General features: G+C 48.8%; 1 protein-coding gene across 4 annotated transcripts in view; it reads right to left on the bottom strand.

Moving 5' to 3' along the window:
• Window positions 1-2,654: 2,654 nt before the first annotated feature.
• The window catches only part of CYSLTR1 (cysteinyl leukotriene receptor 1), a 90,097-nt gene continuing 71,532 nt past the window's right edge, over window positions 2,655-21,219 (bottom strand). For 2 of the 4 annotated variants that reach the window (XM_085570861.1, XM_085570860.1), the window contains 2 exons: window positions 20,070-20,230; window positions 2,655-5,820 (listed from right to left, as the gene is read on the bottom strand). In XM_085570861.1, the coding sequence (XP_085426987.1) occupies window positions 4,737-5,777 (1,041 nt within the window). In that variant the 5' untranslated portion in view covers window positions 5,778-5,820; window positions 20,070-20,230 and the 3' untranslated portion in view covers window positions 2,655-4,736. Of the gene's footprint in view, window positions 5,821-6,686; window positions 6,793-8,536; window positions 8,639-20,069; window positions 20,231-21,219 lie in introns of those variants that run through there. The other 2 variants (XM_085570862.1, XM_085570859.1) reach the window with 2 other exon arrangements.

The raw sequence follows: 21,219 nt of genomic DNA, 5'->3' as shown, positions 1-21,219 counted from the left end.
TTCTGGCAGCCTTGGGGCCATGACCATTCCCTGGGGAGCCTGGGCAGTGACTGACACCCTCTGGGGAAGAACCTTTTCCTAAAATCCAGCCTGACCCTCCCCTGACACAGCTCCAGCCATTCCCTGGGTCCTGTCCCTGTCACAGGGAGCAGGGATTGGAGCTGCCCCTCCTGAGGAGTCTCCCCTGTGTCCTCTCTCCTCCAGACTGAACAACCCAAGTGACCTCAGCCTTGCTGATATGAAACTCAAGCAGATCACCAGGGAGCTGTGCTCCTCACAAATAAAGGGATTTTAACAGGCCAAACCCAAACCAAACTCTGTTTAGTCTTTGCCTGCCCCAGCAGAGACCTGCAGTAGTGGTCCTGCACTTGGAGTTTTTATTAATGATCAGAAATGTGAGGTTTTGCTGCCTCGTTCCTTCTATCCCTCCCAACCTGGTGAAGATCCACCAGGAATGTATTTACTGACCTAACAAAGGACTCTTGCTTTGCTCCCAGGGCAGCCTGGCTTCCTCTGAAGCGTAAGAAACCACACTGACAAGAACAAAAACGGGCACATTTCCCCCTCCAGTGAAGCCTGCAAATATTCCAAAGAGTTGTTTGTACATGCAGCCCCTCGCAGGGCTGGAATGAAGAGGTTGGGACAAGCAGAGTTGAGTTCCCAACCTTGCTGGTCCCAAAAGGGATTTGCAACCCCAAGTGTCAGGCTGGGCTTTTCATCCCTCAGGTTTGCTGTCAGGAATGTTTCTAAGATATTTATTGCTTTCAGGAATGTTTCTAAGAGATTTTGGTGCTGGTGGTATTTCAAAATCTGATGGGCTTTCCTTCATTTTTGCTCCTTAGTTTCTTCCCCTGGTAATCAGGTCGTACCCTGTGTAGAAGAAGGATAAAGAGCCTGGTGCTATCCCTCCTGCTTTGTGGGAGAAGTCCCTCTCCTAATGTCAGACCACAGTGGACATTGGGTAAAAATGCTAATTTAAGGTTCAGTTTGAGAATTAACTCCTGCTTAAGGGACCCAGAGCTTCCCAGTGCACAGGTCCCTGTGGAATCCAGGCAGTGGGAATGGATTGAGCTCCTCCAGCCCAAAAATTCATGCCTAGGGATGGGGAGGGGCAGGAGGAACCATGCACGAAGCAGGAATGAGAGGAAATCTCTCTTTATTGCCAGTGCTTGGACTTTATTACCCATTAAACTAAAGGGCTGCTGGCTTCTCACATCCTGCAGGAGTTTTATGGGAAAGCAGTTTATAGAATTAGGGTGAGCCTGTCCTGTGTGCAGTTTCTGAGCTCCCAGCTCTGCCTGTGTGGCAGCTCCCTCTCCTTTGGTGGGAGACAGGCAGGACCATTCAATTCCCACATGGATAATGATTTTCTTGCAGAGCTTTTCACCCACAGCTGTACTGGTTTGGTCAGAAATAACCCTCCCAGACACACCCAGGCCAAAATGGCACGAGGAGGTGATGCCCAAGGGCTGTACTCACCACCAGCTCCCAGTGGAAGCTCTGCAGGTCTATCCTGGAACAGTCATCTATGGAAAATCAGCATTTTTCAGGCAAAGTGGAGGGTGCAGTTGGAGCCCAAGGCAGGAGGAGGGTACTGGGTCCTGCTGTGGCTGGAGCATCATCCTGAAAAAAACAGGAAAAACCAAGAGGGAGGCAGAGAGGGAAACCCAAAGATTGTGAAATAAAATATAGGCAGGGGTGGGAGGAGAGGAACGAAAGGGTCAACACCAGAGGAAACAGGACAGTGACAGGAGAGGAACTGGACGACATGAAAAGAGGAAACCTCGGCAGCCACAGGCGGCGGCTCCGGGAAGGGCTCAGCACTAGGGGACACCATTGGACCAGAAACTGCAGCAGAAACCGGCCCCGTTTCAAGCAAAAACCCACCCCACGCTCTTTCCTTTGCTCTGCCTCTCTGTCACCGCGCCAGGGTGACACTTGGTCCCCAAATCGCAGCTCCTGTCACCTTGTACAGCCCCTAAACCCAGCGCGGTTCCTAACTTTTCCCATCCCAGTAACAATCCCTGTTTCCCTGCGCAGCTTTCTCTCCAGGTTCCTATTCCTGCTCAAAACCTGCCCGGGGTTTGCTGCCGGGGCGATGCTTTGTGGTATCCACAGGGCAAAGGCACACGCGGGGACATTGACAGGGACATTGTCACCTGGAGCTGATGGCAAAGTCCCTCCTCACCCCTCCGGGCTGGAGCGTTGTACACCCCCCTGCAGCCCCTGCACCTGCTTCGGGGAAATCCAAGGGGAAAACATTCCCAGCAAACATTTCCGAGCATTTGTGATGTGTGACCACAGAGAACAGACAAAAATCCCCCTCACCAAGAGCATCCCTGTCCCTCCAGCCGCCTTCCCAGCATTTTCTGTCTGTAAATCCCAATTTATCCAGGCTCCAGCTGCTTTTTGTTGGGCTGCTCCACCACTGCAGGCTCTACCAAAACCATCAGAAGTATTTTGGTTCCAACAAGTCCCCAAACAGCAGCTCCAGGTGGTGGCTGAATCCTGGGAAGTTGGGCTACAGCAAAGTCCAGTTTGGCTGGAGCAAAATAACTCCCGCAACATCTCAGCAACATCTGTGTTGCTCTAAGTGTTTATTACACCATTATAAATTGTTATAAATTGTTATTATTAAGCAAATATTACACTCGTGCTGTGTGCAAATAAAGTTTTATTGTAGGGAAGAAGAATCTGTAACAGAGACTTTCAAACGAGCCACAGAAAACAGTAATTAAAATTTCACTTGCAATGTTCTCGTTTGGCTTTCACTAAAGTTTTTTAAAACAGGCATACCTATTGCACAAAAAAAAAAAAAAAAAAAAAGAAATAAAAAGCTGCCATTTCCTTTGCCATTAACATTGTCACATTCAAATAAAAAAGGCAAAAGGTTAAAAAATACATCTGGTACAATAAAAATGCTTTGCAATATATACATATATATATACACACTTAGCTTTACTGTACAATATTTTAAACTTTGGGAATGGGCATTTTCTGCATATTCTGAATAAAACTCCATGAGGATTTTTTACAGTTTTATAATGCCTTTAAAGCCTGTGGACACAAGTGGAATACTCAGTGCTGACCCTTGAAAATGAGTTTCAGCCAATTCATTCACATTATTTCCCTGAACAATTTTCAGTTCTGGCTTTGAACTCCTGGCTCTGCCCTCCTGGGGGTTTATGGGGTCTCTAACTCTACTCTACAGCAGCAGCTTTCAGCCCTCTACTGCTTTACCCTTCAAATCTAACAAAGGAATTTCAGATCTCCTTGGAAATTCACATCCATCATTTGTCCTGCAGGTGAATTTGGTTTTTTAAGTGCCTTTTGCTGAGCTAGGCCTGTGGTGCCAAGAGAGAATTTACACTCTAATTATCTGTACAGATAATTTCTCCAGCAGATGCCTGTCCAAGCCAAACTCCTTTTGCTCACTGTTATTCTTCATTACTAAAACTGTTTTCTTTATTCAAGATAACATCGAGTAATTTCATAAATACCATATCCAAACACACTTTCAGTTGGAGAAGGAGTTGATAAATGAACAGTGAGATTTAATCCTACAAGAATTTCTATTTCTGTCGGGATGCGTCGCACATTTCCGGCCCGGCTCTGTTCCAGCAGAGCAGGAGCTACCTTCCTGCAGATTCCCTGGAAAAGAACAGGAATGTTTCGCTTCATCCAAAAGTTTCAAATTTTTCTTTACAGAAGAAAAACAGCCCAATGTTTTTTTCAGCATCACATCTCATCCAGACTCAGATTTTGAATCTCCAACTCTTCCTAAAAGTCTTTCCAAGGGCCTCGTGTTGCCTCTTGGCTGCCAGGTGTGGGTGAGGTGAATACTCTGGAACAGAATCAAACATCCTGGAGAGATTTTTTTTCCTATTTATTATTAATTTAACACCCTTGGTCAAGAGTTGAGAAAGGCAAATCTGACTCCAAGCATGCAGAGCTCCACTTTTAGCTGAAACTTCCCCAGAAACTGGAGTGATACTCTGAATCCTGCAGCCATCACTTCAGGACCAGTCCCACTGAAATAAGGTTCCCTCTTATTCCTAAGCTATCCTGCACAGTAGGATACTGCAATTTTACAACTGATCACACAAATTTCTCTAGAAACTGGGAAAAGACTGGCAAATCTGATGCCCATCAAAGCCTCTTGAACTGCTCAGTGTGGGTGAGAGAGGGGCCCACTGTGATCTGCAGCCCAGGCACAGCCCTGGGAGCGTAAAACACACAAAATGATCATAAAAAACCTAAATCCAGAGGCAGCTGGGAGCAGGGCAGGAATTATCCCGGCCTCGCTGTGTAAATAACTTGGTGGCTGTTTGAAGTTCCAGTGAAAACTCTGCCCTTGCTGTTTCTCGGGAGCTCCCCACGTGCCGCAAGCTTTGTGTACATTTCCCGCTGGCTCGGGGAATGAACGCTCTTGGAAAGTTGTGAAACGAAGCAAATGCCCAAATACAGCCTTGGAAGGGGTTTGGGAGCTCAGCAGCAGCTCCACGGCTCGCTGTGCTGGTGGTGGCTGCTCTGTCCCACATGGCTCTGGGGGTCCCAGGGGCTGCCCAGCCCCAGCAGTGGCTCTGTCACCAAGTACCACAAGCCAGTTATTTAACTGGTTATTTAGCCACAGTTATTTAACTGCAACGAAGGCTTGAAAGCCTCCATCCCATCTTCTGGAAGAGTCTGGAGATCTCCATCCCCCACCAGAGCTCTGAGGGGAAAGTTTAACCTCCTTACAAAGGTGCCACATCTGCCTTTCCATTCTCCCGCTGGCTTTCTCCAAAGGGTTCCTCATCCTTGTCCTTCACGGAGATCTTTTTCCTGAAGGCTTGCGACAAGCTGGAGGAGGACGCCTTCCTCAGTGTGGTGAGTCTCTGCCGGAAGTTTCCCCCGGAGAAGAAGTAGAGGAGGGGGTCAAAGCAGCAGTTGGCAGCTGCCAGGGGCAGGGTGACGATGACGGCTTTCTGCAGGAACATGGTGTCCCCGCAGCCGGCGCCGCGCAGGCGCAGCGCGTGCAGGTGCACCGTGCGCAGCACGTGGTACGGCGTGAAGCTCACCAGGAACGTGGCGGTGACAATGACAATCATCCACACGGCCTTGCGGCGGTTGGCCTCGTTCTTCCGCAGCGAGTTCCGCAGCAGGGTGCGGATGATCATGGTGTAGCAGATGGTGATGATGATGAAGGGGAAGATGAAGCCCACGAAGAGGGCGATTAAATCCAGGATCACCACCAGGTTTGTCTTCTGGGAGTTCTCCGGCGGTTCGAAGCACTTGGTCTTGTTGCCGTGCTGGTACGTCCCGTTGCGCAGGAAGGGCGCGCTCGTCAGGGTGACGAACACCCAGATGCCAACGCACAGAAACTTCGCCTTCTTCTCCGACACCAGCTTGATGTTGCGGACCGGGAAGACGATGGCGATGCAGCGGAAGAAGCTCATGGCGGTCATGAAGAAGATGCTGCAGTAGAGGTTGACGTAGAGCGCGTAGGACGAGAGGCGGCACAGGAAGTCGCTGAAGAACCAGTGGCCCTTGTGCACGTAGTAGATGACGCGCAGGGGCAGGGTGAGCACGCACAGGAAGTCGGACAGGGCCAGGTTGAGCATGTAGATCTGGAAGGCCGTTTTCTGCCGGTAGGTGCGGATCAGCACGTACAGCACCACGCCGTTGCCCACAAAGCCCATGATGCTGATCATGGAGTAGAGCGTGGAGTAGACGCTGTTGCGGAAGTCGTCGATGGAGTGGTGGTGGCACGACAGGTTGGGGGACAGCGTGGTCATGGTGCCCAGCTGAGGCACCGACTCCCTGGGGATGGTGTCAGGCCTGGGGGGAAAAATGCAGGTGAGGTAAAGCAGCACAGGGAAATAAATACCCATGATGAAATAAGAGGGAAAATCTGTCATCTCTCTCAGGAGAGAGCTGAGAAGGGGTGTGCATCTGACCCATCCCCACTGCATCCATTCTTCACCAGGTACCAACAGCTGGTTATGAGTGACAAAATGTGGCAGAGTCATGGAATCACATCACAGGACCATGGAATCCTTAAGGTTGGAAAAGACCCTTGAGACCATCAAGTCCAACCATCAAGCACCACCACCAGGATCACCACTAATCCATGTCCTCTAGTGCCACATCCATACGGTTTGGAACATGTGATGGCTCCAGCACCTCCCTGGGCAGCCTGTTCCAGGGCTTGGTGAGCCTTTTGGTGAAGGAATTTTTGCTAACATCCAGTCTAGACCTCCCCTGGTGCAACTCGAGGCCAAGACATCAGGACATTAAATTACCAAAAAATCTCTTAACTCCTCATGAACTGAGGCAGCTACTCAGCAAAACAGCAGAGAGGGATAACAAATATCACTAAGGAATTTAAAAATAGGAGGAGTGGTCCTGGACCCTAATAGTTGTTCAGCCCTGATTGTCCTCTTTTTTTGTTGTTGTTTATCGATTTTCAGTTTCTGATGGTTCAAACACAAAACTTCCCTTGCAGCTTGAGACCAGAACTGCAGGACAAGAGCCAACTGAAATAACAGGACACCACAACAGCAACAAAAGCAGAAGCTGGGTCAAGGTCAGCCATGAGAGCCCACAACTGTACCATGAATATGCTCAAAATTGCTGATAAAGATATTTTCACCCATACAAATAACTTGGCAGTATTAGATTCTCTGTCTGCCCCCAGGACTTACTGAGGTCAGAATTCAGAACTGCTCTGGGATGCTCAGGGCTTCCAGGTGTCAGTTACATTTCAGCTATTTTGGTGTTTTTACTCTTTTAAAAGAGTCCTTTGATTATCTGCAATGCACGAACAAATGAAAGTGGAGCAGGTGTCAGCGAGGGGACTGCCACCACCCCAGGGTAGAGGGAGTGATGTTCATCAGAAATCCCAAACAAAGCCACCAGCCCACATGTCAAGGATATTTTATACTTCTATTACATTATGGCCTTAACTCCAGCAACCAGCCCACAATTTAAACAACTATTCAACATATTTGTTCAAAAGACAAGCAAGACTTGTTTTCTATTGTATTTCTAAACACAATTTGAGTTCTGCAACCAAAAGAAAACTGAGGTTAATAATCCAACTGCTTAAGTGTGAGAAAACATCACACCCAGAAATGCATCTGTAAAAACCAACAAGAATCCCACAAAAGAGCATTTCCCAGCTGAGGCTTTACATTTGCATCATGAATTGAAGACAAACATTGCTTCTGCCACTTTTTTATTTGTACTTTTTTATTTGTGTGCTGGTGGATTTGCTCACTGGGTGAAAGGAAACTGCAGTGGATGAGAAACCATTCCAAAAGGGAGAAAAGCCCTGAACTACTGCTATTCTCCCAGCCTGATAAATTTATAGCACATATAAATTTATAGCTTGTCATAGAATCACAGACTGGTTTGTGTTGGAAAAGGCATTAAAGCTCATCCCATTCCATCCCTGCCATGGGCAGGGACACCTTCCACTATCCCAGGTCCCTTGGACACTTCCAGGGATGGGGCAGCCACAGCTTCTCTGATCACCCTGTGCCAGGTTCTCACAGGAAAGAATTTCTTCCCGATATCCCAGCTACCCCTGGCAGTGGGAAGCTATTCCCGTGTCCTTTCCCTGCATCCCTTGTCCCAAGTCCCTCTCCAGCTCTCCTGGAGATCCTTTAGGCTCTGGAAGGGGTTGTAAGATTTTCTTGGATGCTTCTCTTCTCCAGGTGAACACCCCCAGGTGTCCCAGGCTGGCTCCAGAGCAGAGGCACTCCAGCTCTCGGAGCATCTCTGTCCCCAGTAGATAACACCCAATTTAATTGCAGAACCCCAGCGCGCAAAGCCGCTGCTGTCCTCCGTTCCAAGCACAAACACGAAGCATCCCCACCCGCAGGAACGCTCCGGGCCCTGCACTCCCCATTTGGGGAGGGACGGGAATGCCCCAAAACACCAAACTCTTCTCACAAGCGCCAAATCCCCTCTGCGAGGGGACGGAGCGGGGACACGGGACAGGAACGGAGCGATCATCGCGGCGAGCGGCCGCTAATTAACGCCGCAGCTCATTAGCGGCGCGGCTGCGCTCCGGCGGGGATGCAGCGACCAAACCGGGGCACGGCACAAGCGGGGGGCACCGAGGCAAAGCCCCCAGCCCTCACCCCGGGACCCCCCAGCCCCGGTGCAGCCCCGGTGCAGCCCCGGTGAAGCCCCGGTGAAGCCCCGGTGCAGCCCCGGTGCAGCCCTGGTGAAGCCCCGGTGAAGCACCGGTGCAGCCCCGGTGAAGCCCCGGTGCAGCCCCGGTGAAGCCCCGGTGAAGCCCCGGTGAAGCACCGGTGAAGCCCCAGCGCCGCTCCAGTGCCGCTCCAGTGCAGCCCCAGCGCCGCCCCAATGCAGCTCCAGCGCCGCCCCAGCGCATCTCCAGTGCAGCCCCAGTGCAGCCCCAATGCAGCCCCAGTGCCGCTCCAGCGCAGCCCCGGTGCAGCTCCAGTGCAGCCCCGGTGCCGCTCCAGTGCAGCCCCAGCGCAGCCCCGGTGCAGCCCCAGCGCAGCCCCGGCGCCGCCCTTACCGGAGCGCTGCGGGGTCGGAGCGGGCGCGGATCTGTCCCGGGCGCGCCCCCGCCGCTCTTAAAGCGGGGCGCGCCCCCGATCCCGCCCCCGGCCCCGCCCCGGCCCCACCGGGACCCCGAAACCTTCGGCTGCCCCAGGGTTTCCCACCTTCCCAGGAAGCAGCGCTTGGGAGCATCCAGCCGTGCCCGCCCCCCGCTCGTGTTCTGTGAGAATTTTACTCTGTTTGTAACCGGCAGGGAGCTCACCTCTGACATCACTGCTAGCAACCTTGTTTAGAAATAGTTTTTAGGAGACTTTTCGATGTTGGTCTCTTCAGAGGGAAAAGTGAATTCCCACAAATTCTCACGGATCTCCGTTCTTCCAGCATCTCAAAATATTCTATATTTGTCTTTTTTTAAACAATTGTGGCTTTGTCGAGGAAAAAAAAAAAAACAACCAAAAAACCCCAAACCAAAAATAAAAAATACCCCCCAAACAAAACCAAACAAACTCCATGGCTATATAAAATGAAGTACTACTTTTCTAAATTTTGTCTATTTTAAGTGTGGGCTGTCCCACTCTGAATTTTCAGTTTATGATAATGGCTTTCTTTTGAGGATGTATAATATGCTCTTCCCACCTTTTACTAAGGAGTTAAGGAATCCTTCGATTCTCCCATCCCCAGATTTCACTGGAATGTGGATGGTCACAGGGGGCTGGGTAGTGGGACCCAGAAGCTCTTGGCTTCTCCAGGACAGTGGGGAATCCTTTGGGGGAAGAAACCTTTATCCATGGTGGAACAGCTCCAAGCAGCGCTGGAGCATCTGGAAGCATCCAGGGCTGGGTTGGACAGGGCTTGGAGCAGCCTGTGACAGTGACAGGTGTCCCTGTCCATGGCAGGGGTGGCACTGGATGGGCTTTAAGGTCCCTTCCCACCCAAACCATTCCATGATTAAAGCCAGCCCTGCTGAGCTCACCAGTGGGTCACTTCCTTGTGGTCATCTCCCTGTCCTCGTGGACATTCCCACCTCGTGCTGGTGTCCCCAGCCTGTCCAGCTCTGTTCCAGGTGCTGGCAGCAGTGACCCCAGGTTTCTGTGAAGCTGTGAAGCCACCCCAGCACAGCTCTCCCACGGTGCTGCCGTTGTGTGCCTACCGGGAGAATTCCCAGCCATTTTTCCTGCCCCAGCTCCATTTTTACGGCTGCTTTTGGAGTTTCCAAAGCCACGCTGCTGTGGATGTGGCAGTTTCTCTTTGACCTCACTCTCCATGAAGAATGGAGGTGTGTGAGAAGGAAATGCACCTTTTCCCTCTGCCCTTTCCAAGAGCTTCCCACCCTTCCTCACCCACCCATGCCCAGGAAGCCTGCCCAGCTCCCAAGAGCTGCTTGGCAGCATGTTGGGAACACTCAAATTGCAGGATCACGGGATAATACAGGCTGGAGGGGACCTCAGGAAATCCCCAGTACAACTCCTGCTTGATCCAGGCCATGCCAGGCTGCTCAGGGCTGTGTCCCACCTGATTTTGAAGACTTTCAAGGATGGAGGTCCAAGAGCCTCCAGCACTGGACAATTCCTTGCATTGCCTGCAATCTCCTGTGCTGAGAGTTGCCTCTGGAATTTATTCATGGTGCACATTCTGCTGTTACTCCATTCAGCCATTCTTCTGCTTTTTTGTTGCCTTTTTCTGGCTTTTCCTTCTGCTTTTTGCCGCTCAGTTATTCCTTCTCCTTTTCTTTTTATTCTCTTTATATTTTTTTCTGTTCCTTTTTCTTTTCTGCCCTTCACTCTCAAGAACTGGAAGATTTCTAGTTGCAAAGTCAGACTGAGGTTGGTGTGGGATGGAGGAGGCTGCTGGTGCTCCAGATGTGCTGGAATTGCAGCCAGAGTTTTGGTGGGAAGGGTTTCCACACTGAATCCACGATGAGCTCTGACTGCAGCTCATCAATGTGGCAGAGGTGACACATGAAATTTGGGGGGACAGGACTGCGCTACCTCCCTGATAGATCAACATGTGAGGAGATCCAGAGGAGAGCAAGGGGAGGGGATGACTCCTTTAAGAAGTCTTGGATGAATTCCCAGAGGAATGAGGGTGAAGGAAACCCCAACAAAGCAATCCCCATCAGATCTGATAAGAGCAATTTGATGCTGGGGCTGTAACTCCTCTGATTCCCTTTCCAGAGGACAATGGGATAAGGAATAAAGACACAAATGAGGCTTTGGAAATCTGTCTGGGACCATCCACATCTGGGAAAAGCCTGACCATGCTTTAGGGTTGTCACTTAGCACTGATTGACCCTCCATTGTCTTCTCCCCTTGGACCTGAAATTCATGCAACTCCTGCCAGATTCCAGAAATTTCCAATGGCACCAGATTCCAAGAACTTGAGCCCTTCCTCAAGTGTCCTTAATGCCACTGATCCAGCACACTGCTTATCTCTTTACTGCAGGACTTCCAGACAACTTCCTAAAAGCCTAAATACTTCCCAGAGTGAATGAACAACCCCTCCAGCATTGGCAACTTCTTCCACTCTGGCTTTTTAAGAAGGGGACAGCAGAAAGATGGAGTTTCACAAGGAAGCAAACACCTTAACAAGTTGTATTCTCTTTCCTTTCCTGTGACTTCCCAAAAATAATTCCTTTCTCTTGGAATCTTGTGGGATAAGGATGGTGTCCCAGCCTTGGACTTGCCCCAAGATATTTGGAGTGGGCTGGGCTGTGTGACACTGGCAGGGAACTCCCAGGGGCAATATCAGCTGCAGGATTTCTCCAGAAGAGCAGGACTGTGGAGATGCCTGAAATCGGGCATGGAGACCTGGGAATGCTCTGCCTGCCCTGATCAGCTGCACTCAGCCAGCCACACCTGGAATGTGCTTGGCTTCAGTCCTCATCCCAGGAATGTCCCTCCTGGAAGTGAATAAAGCACAGGAGGAAAGCAGAAGAGGGAAAAAAACAGAGGGAAGGAGGATGGAAAACTCTTGGTGAGGATTAATGAGGAGAGTGCACTGGAACAGTGCCCCGGGAACAGGGATGAGCTTCCACTGCACAGGGGTGGGGAAGCAGAGGGAAAGGGGAGGTTTGGAGGTGTCCCCCCGGTGTGAGTGCAGATGAAGGGACTTTCAATGCAATAAATTCCGTGCCCTGAAGGCCAGCAGCCCACAGCCATTCTAAAACAGGCGGGTTGTGCTCCAGGAAGTTCTGGGTCAGGGCCATCCCCCAGCTGGGTCAGCCCCGGGCTGGCTGAGTCGCTGTTTGGGTGGCACAAAACCACGCTGAGGAACAGCTCTGTGTCAGCAGCTCTGTGGGATGGCTTCGGCTCCCTCCTCCTGTGCTTCCCCTTGTTTGGAGAAGTCATTTCTGCTGCCTGCCAAGGATGTGGAACCCCTTTGCTATATCAGCTTCTTTCCCCCCGTGGGAGCTGCTTCTCCCAGGGATTATCCCTTATTGTCGCCTGAATTTGGGTCTGTTTATTCCCTGGACTCAACACAGGGAATTCACAAAATCATGGAATATTCTGAGCTGTAAGGGACCCACAAGGATCATCAAGTCCAGCTTTTAAGGGACTTATCCAAGTCCCAAACCCACAACTTGGTGTTATCAGCACCCAGCTCGGAGGGAATCTGAGTTGTTCCAACACTGCCCCCCATCTCCCCTTCGTTTTTAGGGATTAATATTAATGAGTGACCCATGCTGGCAGCTGTGAGAAGCTGCTCCATCCCAAGCCATGAGGCCAACAAAGCTCCCCATTCCCTGCTTTTTGTGGGAAACCAGAGCATGGGAACCTGCTGTGAAGGAAACTTCATCCCTTGTCACTCAGCCCATCAAATCCTACTGCAAGTACAACTTTTTGAGTGGCTGCTGAGAAAAGAGGACTCAGGGAAGATGGGGAGATAGTTGGACACTTTCAGCATTGTCTCCAGTCAGCATTTTTTGGGTTAAAGCACTTGCTCTGCTGGGATGAATAAAATAAGTTACTGCCAGGACTGAGTGCATGGACCACGTTCAGGCCTTGTTATCCCAAACATTTGGAGAATGATGCTGATCTCTCCCCAGATAAAGAGGTGGGGATGGAGATGGATGACAAATCTAGGAAGGACCAAAGGCATCAGCCAGGGATAACTGATTGTTTCTGTTCTGCTGACAGAGTTTCCTCTCAAAAACCCAGCAGGGAGAGTTTGTGTGGCCTTTTCTGGGAAGTGGAGCTGCCACGGGATGGGGACAGGGACAGGGCTGTTGCTGCTGCCACAGCTCCTGATGCTGCAGTTCCAGTCTTCTCTAAACTGATCCACACCGAGTTTGGAGGGATCTTTGGGACAGAGAACAGACATTTCAGGTTCTTCTGCTGAAGAAAACTTCTGGGAAGGATGTTTCAATGAAAGGATGATTCGTGAGGCCAAACCTCCAGACTCTGAGCCATCCTTCTGCTGTGGTTTGGTTGGTGAAGGACCCAGCAGGAACTGACCCATGTGCAATCAGCTGGTCACATCTACGTGTGGTTTCATGAAAGGGAAGGCTTAAACTCATACATTTCCAGAGTCATTATGGGATGGGCTCCACCAGGAACTGAACACTCTGAGTCCAGCAGTGCTGGGTGCCAGGAAAATCATCCCGAGTGCCTGAGGTGATCAACCACCTCAGGAAAAAGTTAAAGCCATCATCACCAAAAACCTTTGAACTGCTGACTTGAAAAGCTGCATTTCCTTGGTTGGGTTTTTTTCGTGGTTCAGACATTTCAACCTGTGAGAACAAAGAGCCACTCTGACTGGAGATGCTGTTCTGATAGAGCCAATTGCTGCTTCCCCTTCCTGTTTTGTATGTGGAACACGAGGGCTGCAGCAGATGGGGCAGATAGGGCTGGGTTTGAGCTCTGCCCCCAGTATTTCACAAGTCCCATCACAGAGAAAACACGCAGGGAATGTGCAGAGTCCCTTTCAGATGAAACAATGTCAGGGGAAAACAACCTGAAAACATTTCCCAGTTCCTCATGGTTAATTTATGAGGAGCTGGGAAAGTCTATGAATTCTCCTGGTTTTGTAGAACCGATGGGAAATGTGCATTATATCCAAATCTCTCCAAACTATCCTTTCATCCTAGTATTTTTCCCAGAATGGGGCAGACCAAAAGCTGCATTATTGATCCTCAGGCTGGAATTGGGTGTGAGGGTCCTTGCAAGCCACCAGTGACTTTAACCCTCCCAACTGGGGCTACAGGGAGTCTTTGTCACCCACAAAAGTATAATTTTAACTCTCTGATGATAATTCTTTGACAGCAGAGTTTTCTCATACCAAAATCCACCAGACTTCTCTGTTGCTAGAAGATGAGAAAACAAACTTTCCCAGAGAACCCAACAGTACAAAGAAAAAAATCCCTCAAGGAGAAATTTTGCTTTTATCTTCTTTTGGAAAGTAAACTGAAAAGCCAGAAATAGCCTGTGGAATTGTTATTATCTTTTGAGTAAACTGAAAAGCCAGAAATAGCCTGTGCAATTGGCATTATCTTTTGAGAAAGGGATAAATGTCATGAAAGTAAATGGATTTTTGGCATTATTTTTAAGGCTTGTTCTTGGAAATTTGTTCAAATCGAAACAGTGATTTGTTCAAATCTAAACATGTGATTTAAAGAATCATAGAATAACCAAAGTTGGAAAAGTGTTCAAAGATCTCCAAGTTCAACTGTCATGGGTGACAGTTGGAGCCTGAATTTATTTAGTGCATCTTGTGATATTGAAGTGATGCTCAGGATCTGAGGATGGCCAGAGAATTATCTGGGACACAGCACATGTTCAGTATTTTCCACAGAATCCCAGAGATCATTTTCAGCATCTCGTGTTAGAATAAAACTGCAACCCCTGCCAGAGCCTTTCTCAGGAAAAACCCACCAGGATGCAAATCCCACCTTGCATTTGAACAGCTCCATTTTAATTGTGGAGATACAGACATGTGGAAATCAGATTTTCCTTAAAAGCTATTTAGAAGAAATGCCAGGTCATAATTAATCTTTGATGATCAAACGTACTTTGCCATGTGATTAACCTTTTAATTATTCCCATTTTATTTTATTTGCCCCTGTGCTCTCTGTTCTCATTCACAGTTTTGCCCTGGGAAGACATGGGGAACACAAGGCCAAGACCAACTTCCCAGGAGAATCCTCATTTTTCAGCTGCTACACATTAGCCACCAGGGGAACTGGAATCATGCAATGATTTAGGTTGGAAAAGGCCCTGTAGATAATTTATCCAACCACGACCCATCACTGCCAAGCTAAGACTATGTGCCCAAGTGCCATTTTACTTCTTTTTAGGATAATATTCCTGGATTTCTGGGCTATATTTGGGTGCTAAAATGATCTGTACCAGGAGGATGATTCTGTGGCTGACTCGCAGGGAAAGCCCCACGCCCAAACTGAGATAACTTGGAGAAGCCTTGGGGCTCTGTCCTGGGCTTTTAATTCCCAAAGGAATACAACAGGGATGACATCCCTGCAGGAATGGGGAGAGAGGTAAGACCTTGGAGGCACATAATTAAAAAACAGCCAAAGTAACACGGGAAAAGCCTAATCAAGCTGTTGGAGAAAGGAGAAGGCAGGATGGAACCTGGGGTTGGACATGCCCAGGTTTTTCAGCTTAGGGGAACATCAGGGCAACCAAGGCCAGCCCAGAACTTCAACTTTGGAGCAGAATAAATTGGAGCACACAGTGGCACCAACTCTCTGGTTCCTCTTCAAGGAATTCCTCATTCCCAGAGGAATCCTTGAGGATTCTCAGGGGAATCATTGAGGAAACCTCCCTTTTTCAAGAGCAGGGCTTGCAATTGCAGCAGGAGACCTGGAGACATCACGAACTGAGCCCCCCAGAATGACGATCTGGAGCATCAGATATGCAAAATGTTTGCTTAAAAACACCACAGGAAAGAGTGTCAGAAACTCCTGTGAGCACTCAATTTCTCATCTTGATGGTTTTGCTTTGTTTTGTTTTGTTTTCTTGTTGACTTGAAAGGAAAAATGCAAAGAGAAAGCCTCTGATGAGTGATGACTTAACCAGGCCCTTTGTGAAGAGTTGAGGGCAGATAAGGACTCCCCAAGTACCAAGAATTTGTGAAAATATGTTCCTACAGCACCAGTGCCCACCTCCAGCCCTCCTGCAGCTCTGCTTCTACAGCAGATTGCAGCAGATATCACCAGAAATCTTTATGAAATCGAAGTTTTGGTTTTCATCGTTACAACCTCTCATTTCCTGAATGCCACCGGTAGATCTGCCTGAGAATAATTCTCATTTTCCATCAGAGCGAGCAGTTGTGTGGTCTGTACCACCCTGCACCACCACACTGAGCTGTTTTTGCTCTCATTGTTTGCTCCAAAATCTCCCATCCTTTCCCCTTGGATTTCATGAGATGTGCTCTCAGGCCAGGCCAGCAATCAGCTCCTGATCAGCCCAAAAATGCTTCCCCTGGGCTCTGAATCATCCCTCAATTATATAATTGCCTGCCCTTATCTCATGTGCTGAGAATGGTTCTTTCAGGTTCTTTTAATGCTCACTGCAGAAGCTTTTTACTCTTTTTCTGCCATGATTCAACTGCTCTGTACAGCCCAGGCCCAAAAAAATGCCAGGAATAGGTTTTAAAATGGAATATTCACCTGGGTTGGGAAAGGACAGGGGAGCAGCCAAAGAAGCCAGGGGGAAAGATTTCTTCCTAAAGACTTGGCTTTTTCCATCCATCTGGACATCCCATAAACTACAAAAATACTGCTGGCAAAGAACATCTCTCATGGGGGGGGTGATAAATAACTCTGATGTCAGTGGAGATTTTGCAAAACTGGGACATGGTTCCATTGGAATTAACGACTTTTTAACCCTTTCCAATGGATTTCCAAGTGCTTAGAAGCAGGGAGCTGAAGGATTCCTGTAATTACCACCTGGTACAGCCTGATGTTCATCAGCCATTGCCAAAAATCACCTGAAACCCCTCTTTGTGCTGCTTCTGAGCCATCATTTTGGGAGTTAGAGAGGTGCAGCTCACTCCAGTCAGTGCCACCGGTGGATTTGGGTCTTTCCCCAACTTTCTTTGAGCTCCCTGAAATAATTCCTGCGAGATTTTGATTCCATTTTGCCACAGCCTGAGGACACACAGATATAAATCACCTCAGCACAGCTCTGTTTAGTCTGTGTTTGTCTGTGCATCAAAAAAGATTTAGGAATTTCTGTGCAAACTCTGAAATCTCTAAGGTTTATGGCTGACTCCAGCTCCCTGCAGACCCTACATCATCAAAATTGGTCCTTTTTGGCCACCTGAGGCCCTCTGAGTCACATCAGCTCTGCTTCTGCTGAGCATCCAGGCTGACAACTGATTTCTGCATTATCTTATAATTAATCCATCCACAATCAAGCCTCTCTTTTGCTTCAAAAATCAAATTTCAGCCTCTCATCCCTGCCTTTAAATATTGGAACAGAGCTATGAAAGCATCAGGCAGATGTTTTCCCATCTCCCAACCTTTCTCTGCAGGAACCACAAGCCATTAGTTCAGCTGAGGCTTGCCTTGCCTCGTTATTTATTTAGTTGTGCTTCATTCCCATTATTCTTTCTATGCTGTGCTTTCCTTCTGGTTTTTCCCACAAGGCTTTTTCCTGCTGTGCAGCAGGACTCCATGGAACAGGAGCAGCAGTATTTAGCTTTTATTTTTGTTTTCCAGACAGATTTGGGAAGGAGTAGCTGGTCCAGCAAATCCATCGGGCGGTGTGAGCACGAGCACCCGGCTCATCCCTGCCAGGATCAGCTCCGGAGCTTCTGGCTCTCCACAGCCACTGCCAGGATCAGCAGGTGGCTCACAGGTCCTATTTTCCATGTCCCACTGCTCTCTTCAAAAAAAGAGAGAAGAACAATTCCCAAAAACATGACAGAAAACTGGGAATCCTTCGGCCTTCCCTGTGCAGGTTGTGGTGGTGACCACTGGCACTCTCCTGGGTTTGTGGGGACACAGGTGACACCTGTGCAGCTTCAGCTGCCAGGGAAAGGCATTTTCTTATGAAAAACCTTCATGGGGCCCTAAAAAACCCCACCAAAATTCGTGGCAATGCCCCATTTAGCAGATGTAGTTCTCCCCTGCCCCCAGATCTTTTATCAGCTTCAGCAGAGTTTGTGACCTGCCAAGTGATAAGGCCCGGAAATCCTGATACCAACTTGCACTGATGACCAGAATTTCTTTGAGCAGAAACCAACATTTTCCTCTATTTCCTCCCATTCCCCTGGACACAGGAGCTAGACCTGTCCCAGCTCTCTGGGAGCTCTCCCAGCTCTCAACTCTAATTGGCCTTTGCCATAAAAAACACAAACCCTAATTGGCCTTTGCAGGGAATTGAGGATTTTCATGATCCAAAAAGATTTTCCCAGGTTGGTAGCTCGATCTCCCAGAGTTTTACAGCAGCACACTTGGGTCACTCTCTTAATTAGGTGACTTTCTGTGGAAGTTATTTTTATCCATCTCTGTGGTCCCACTAGGAAACGTTTTCCTAATACCTGTCATCTGTCCAAAGGAAACATATCCACTGATATGGGAATTGCATGGAATAGCACAGGATTTGTTTCCTCTTTTATTCTTTTATGCAACAATAACGCCCAAAACAGCTCCTAGAATTGTTTGTTAAAGAAATAATATTTTTTTTTTTCTTTCTGACAACTTTGCCTCACCAGCTGAAAACAACCAATGTTCATGCAGGAGATATTTCTGGGAGCAGTAATTCCTCCTGCACTGCTTCCAGCTCCCTGTGGAGGAAGGGTTGCTCTGTGTGATGTTCCAGATGGAGATGGGTCATGGCTTTGGAGCTGTCCCTGCTGGTTTGGGACTCCCAGCTGGGCTCTGAGGGAGCTCTCAGAGATCCCTGCTCAGCACAGGCTTCACCTGCTCCAACCCTGCCATGTTCCAGCCATTCCTTCACTGTCCTTTTCCAATCCCAAAAGCTCCTTTGGCTTTTCCAATGACTTTGCATTTACCCCCACCACCACCACAATGAGTATTTGCTCTGCTCTCACTTTACACACGGTGTAAAAGTTGGAGAAACCCTACTCCAGGTGAGTCTGTATTGGATGAGCCATGGGATGACAGCACTTCTGCTGGAGCCCCTCTGGGCTGGTACCTCCTTGTGGAAGTGGCCCTGGCACCCTGCCCTGGATTAATCCCAGCACCACACTGCCTCTGGCTCCCTCCCAGGGGCATGGGGTTGAGCACTGCAATGGTAAAAGTGGTGAAATTTGTGGCTGAGGAAAACCCTGTATGGAAATAATTTCCTGCTATGGGTCCGTGGTGGGGATGGAGACAGCCCAGCCAGGATGGGGGGAGTGTGAGGGTGGGGAAGGTGGATGAGTTAAGCAGAAAATAGAGAAAATCTGTGGCTTCCGGGGAAATTCCTGCCAGCTTCATCCCTGGGGATGAGCTGAGCAGCGAAATGCTGTGACTCAAAGGAAAGCACTGATTTTTTAACTGGAACCAGACTGATCTGAGCAGGAGCATTTGGACACGGGTGAGAGACTGAGGTGAAACCACGACAGGAGCAGAGAGAAACCCCACAGAGGTCTGGCCATGGCACAGCACAGGGGAAATCCAGGAGCTCCATGGATTTCCTGGGAGGGGTTGGAGCAGGCAGGGGCAGAGCTCTGCAGGATGAGAGCCCCGGGGGGTTGAGCAGGGCTGGGGAAGCTCAGCCCTCCCTGCACGATTCCTTAGAAGAGCTCTCAGCTGAAAACTTCCAAACTTATTCAAGCTATTCCCGAAATTTCAGCTAAGGGCAGCAGTGAGAATTTCCACCTTAGCTCCTGGAAGAAGGGCATGTCCCAAAGTGCTGTTCCACAATGATTTCCGCACTGGAAATGGGAATTATTGAAGGAGGAAGGCAGACCACACTAAGATTTGCATTAAATGTCTTACACTGAGTCCTTCCTTCCAGTTTTATGAATCATCACCACTTCTTACACATTTTTTCTGTAATCTTGAGCCATTCTGCACCTTAGCAGAAAGGATTCTGCCATCAACCTTGTCCCTGTCTCCCTGTAAGGAAATCTTTCCTGCCAGCTCTTGAGAAGGGGCTGATGAAATCCTGTTTTATGTCTGGAATTACTGTCCACAAGGCACAAACATTCCATTAGTAATGCTTTATCCCTCATTTGCTCTCATTAAAAGGTAATTTCCTTTTCTACCCTGAAATTGGAGAATAATGGCAATAAAACAAGTGAGATGATGATTTCCTTTGTTGATGAGGTCTTTCAAAAAATGCAAAAGGGAAACTCATGTTCTTGAGAGAGGGACAGGGTACACCCAGGTCACACATCCATGCCTGAGCCAGCAGGGACAGCTGACCCTTGCCAGTTCCTGCTTCTCCAGCATGCAGGACCTGCTGTTTCCCCATCAGGAAGGGCATGGAGGTCAGCTCAGCACTTTTGGGCAGCCTCCTGCTGCTCTGCTCTGGAGCTCTGGCTGTGGCTTGGTGGCAGTGGGAGCTGTGACAAGTCACTCCTGCCCTCCAGACTCTGCCCCGTGTCACCCAACCCCTCCTCACGCCTGCAATACTTACCTGGCTTCTCCCCTTCTTCCTTTTCCAGCCAGAAGAGACAATCATTCAGCTGGGCTTGACTTTGAAAAGGAGCTTCTTGAACTCTGTCAGGTGAGGGAGAGGCGGAATTGTGGAGAAGTTCAAGGGGGAACCACAAAAGGTGCTGAAGAAATGCACATTCTCTGAGGAAAATAAAGATGGGAGATGATGTCAAGTCAGATGTCCAGGCAGGAGACCCTTGCCCAGGGGAGAACCAGGACATTTGGTGTGAAGATCTGACAGGAGCTGTTCTGGCTTCTCAAACAACCCAAGAGAAAATAAAACCAAGGTAAAGCATGAGAAGAGCAGCCCAGACTCTCAGTAGCAGAGCCATCAATCACCAGGGATCAGGATGGAACCATCAGATACCTGGATAAGGACCAAGGATCAGGAATCAGGGCCTGGTTTGTAGCACCAAACTGCAGAGTTATTTGCAAAGGAAATTGTCCTCTCTCCATTTCCTCAAAATCTTTAAGTGTGCTAAAAAACTTCCTAAAAATACACAATATTCAGATGATGTCATTGCCCTGGGCACAGAGAGCTGTGGCTGCCCCATTCCTGGAAGTGTCCAAGGTCAGGTTGGATGGGGTTGGAGAAATGTGGGAAAGTGGAAGATGCCCCTGCCCATGGCTGGGATGAGTTGAGCTTTAAACTCTCTTCCAACCCAAACCACACTGTGATTCCATTATTCTGTTATTCTATGAGATTGCAAGGGAAAAGTGCTGGAAACCCTCATGGATTAAAAGTGAAGTGCTTCAGACAGAAGAAAACTGAAAATTTCTTACATAGTGCTGAATTCTAATTAACTTCGGTAGCTGAGGAAAAAAAAAAAAAAAAAAAAAAAAAAAAAAAAAAGGAAGATAAAGTCCTCAGCTTTAAAGGGCACAGTAATCACAGTAGGGAGCTGGGCACAGCCTTCAAACAAAGGTGTAGCACAAAATAAACAGGTTATGGAAAAATACTGGGAACCAGCTCCCAGCAAATAGAAATCAATTGGGAAAGCTCTGTTTGTTCTGTATGTGGAGGCACTGGGGGGGTTCAAGGAGGAGCCACCAGCCATGGGGGAGGTAAAGATGAACTGATTAAATGAGAGAGATTATTAAAGATTCCAGCACCTTCCCCATGGCCAGTG

Source organism: Lonchura striata, chromosome 4A, assembly GCF_050655825.1.
Source record: "Lonchura striata isolate lonStrDom1 chromosome 4A, ASM5065582v1, whole genome shotgun sequence".
Classification (NCBI taxonomy): domain Eukaryota; kingdom Metazoa; phylum Chordata; class Aves; order Passeriformes; family Estrildidae; genus Lonchura; species Lonchura striata.
Note: the sequence above shows the minus strand (reverse complement) of the source record. Positions and strands in the feature narration are given on the sequence as shown.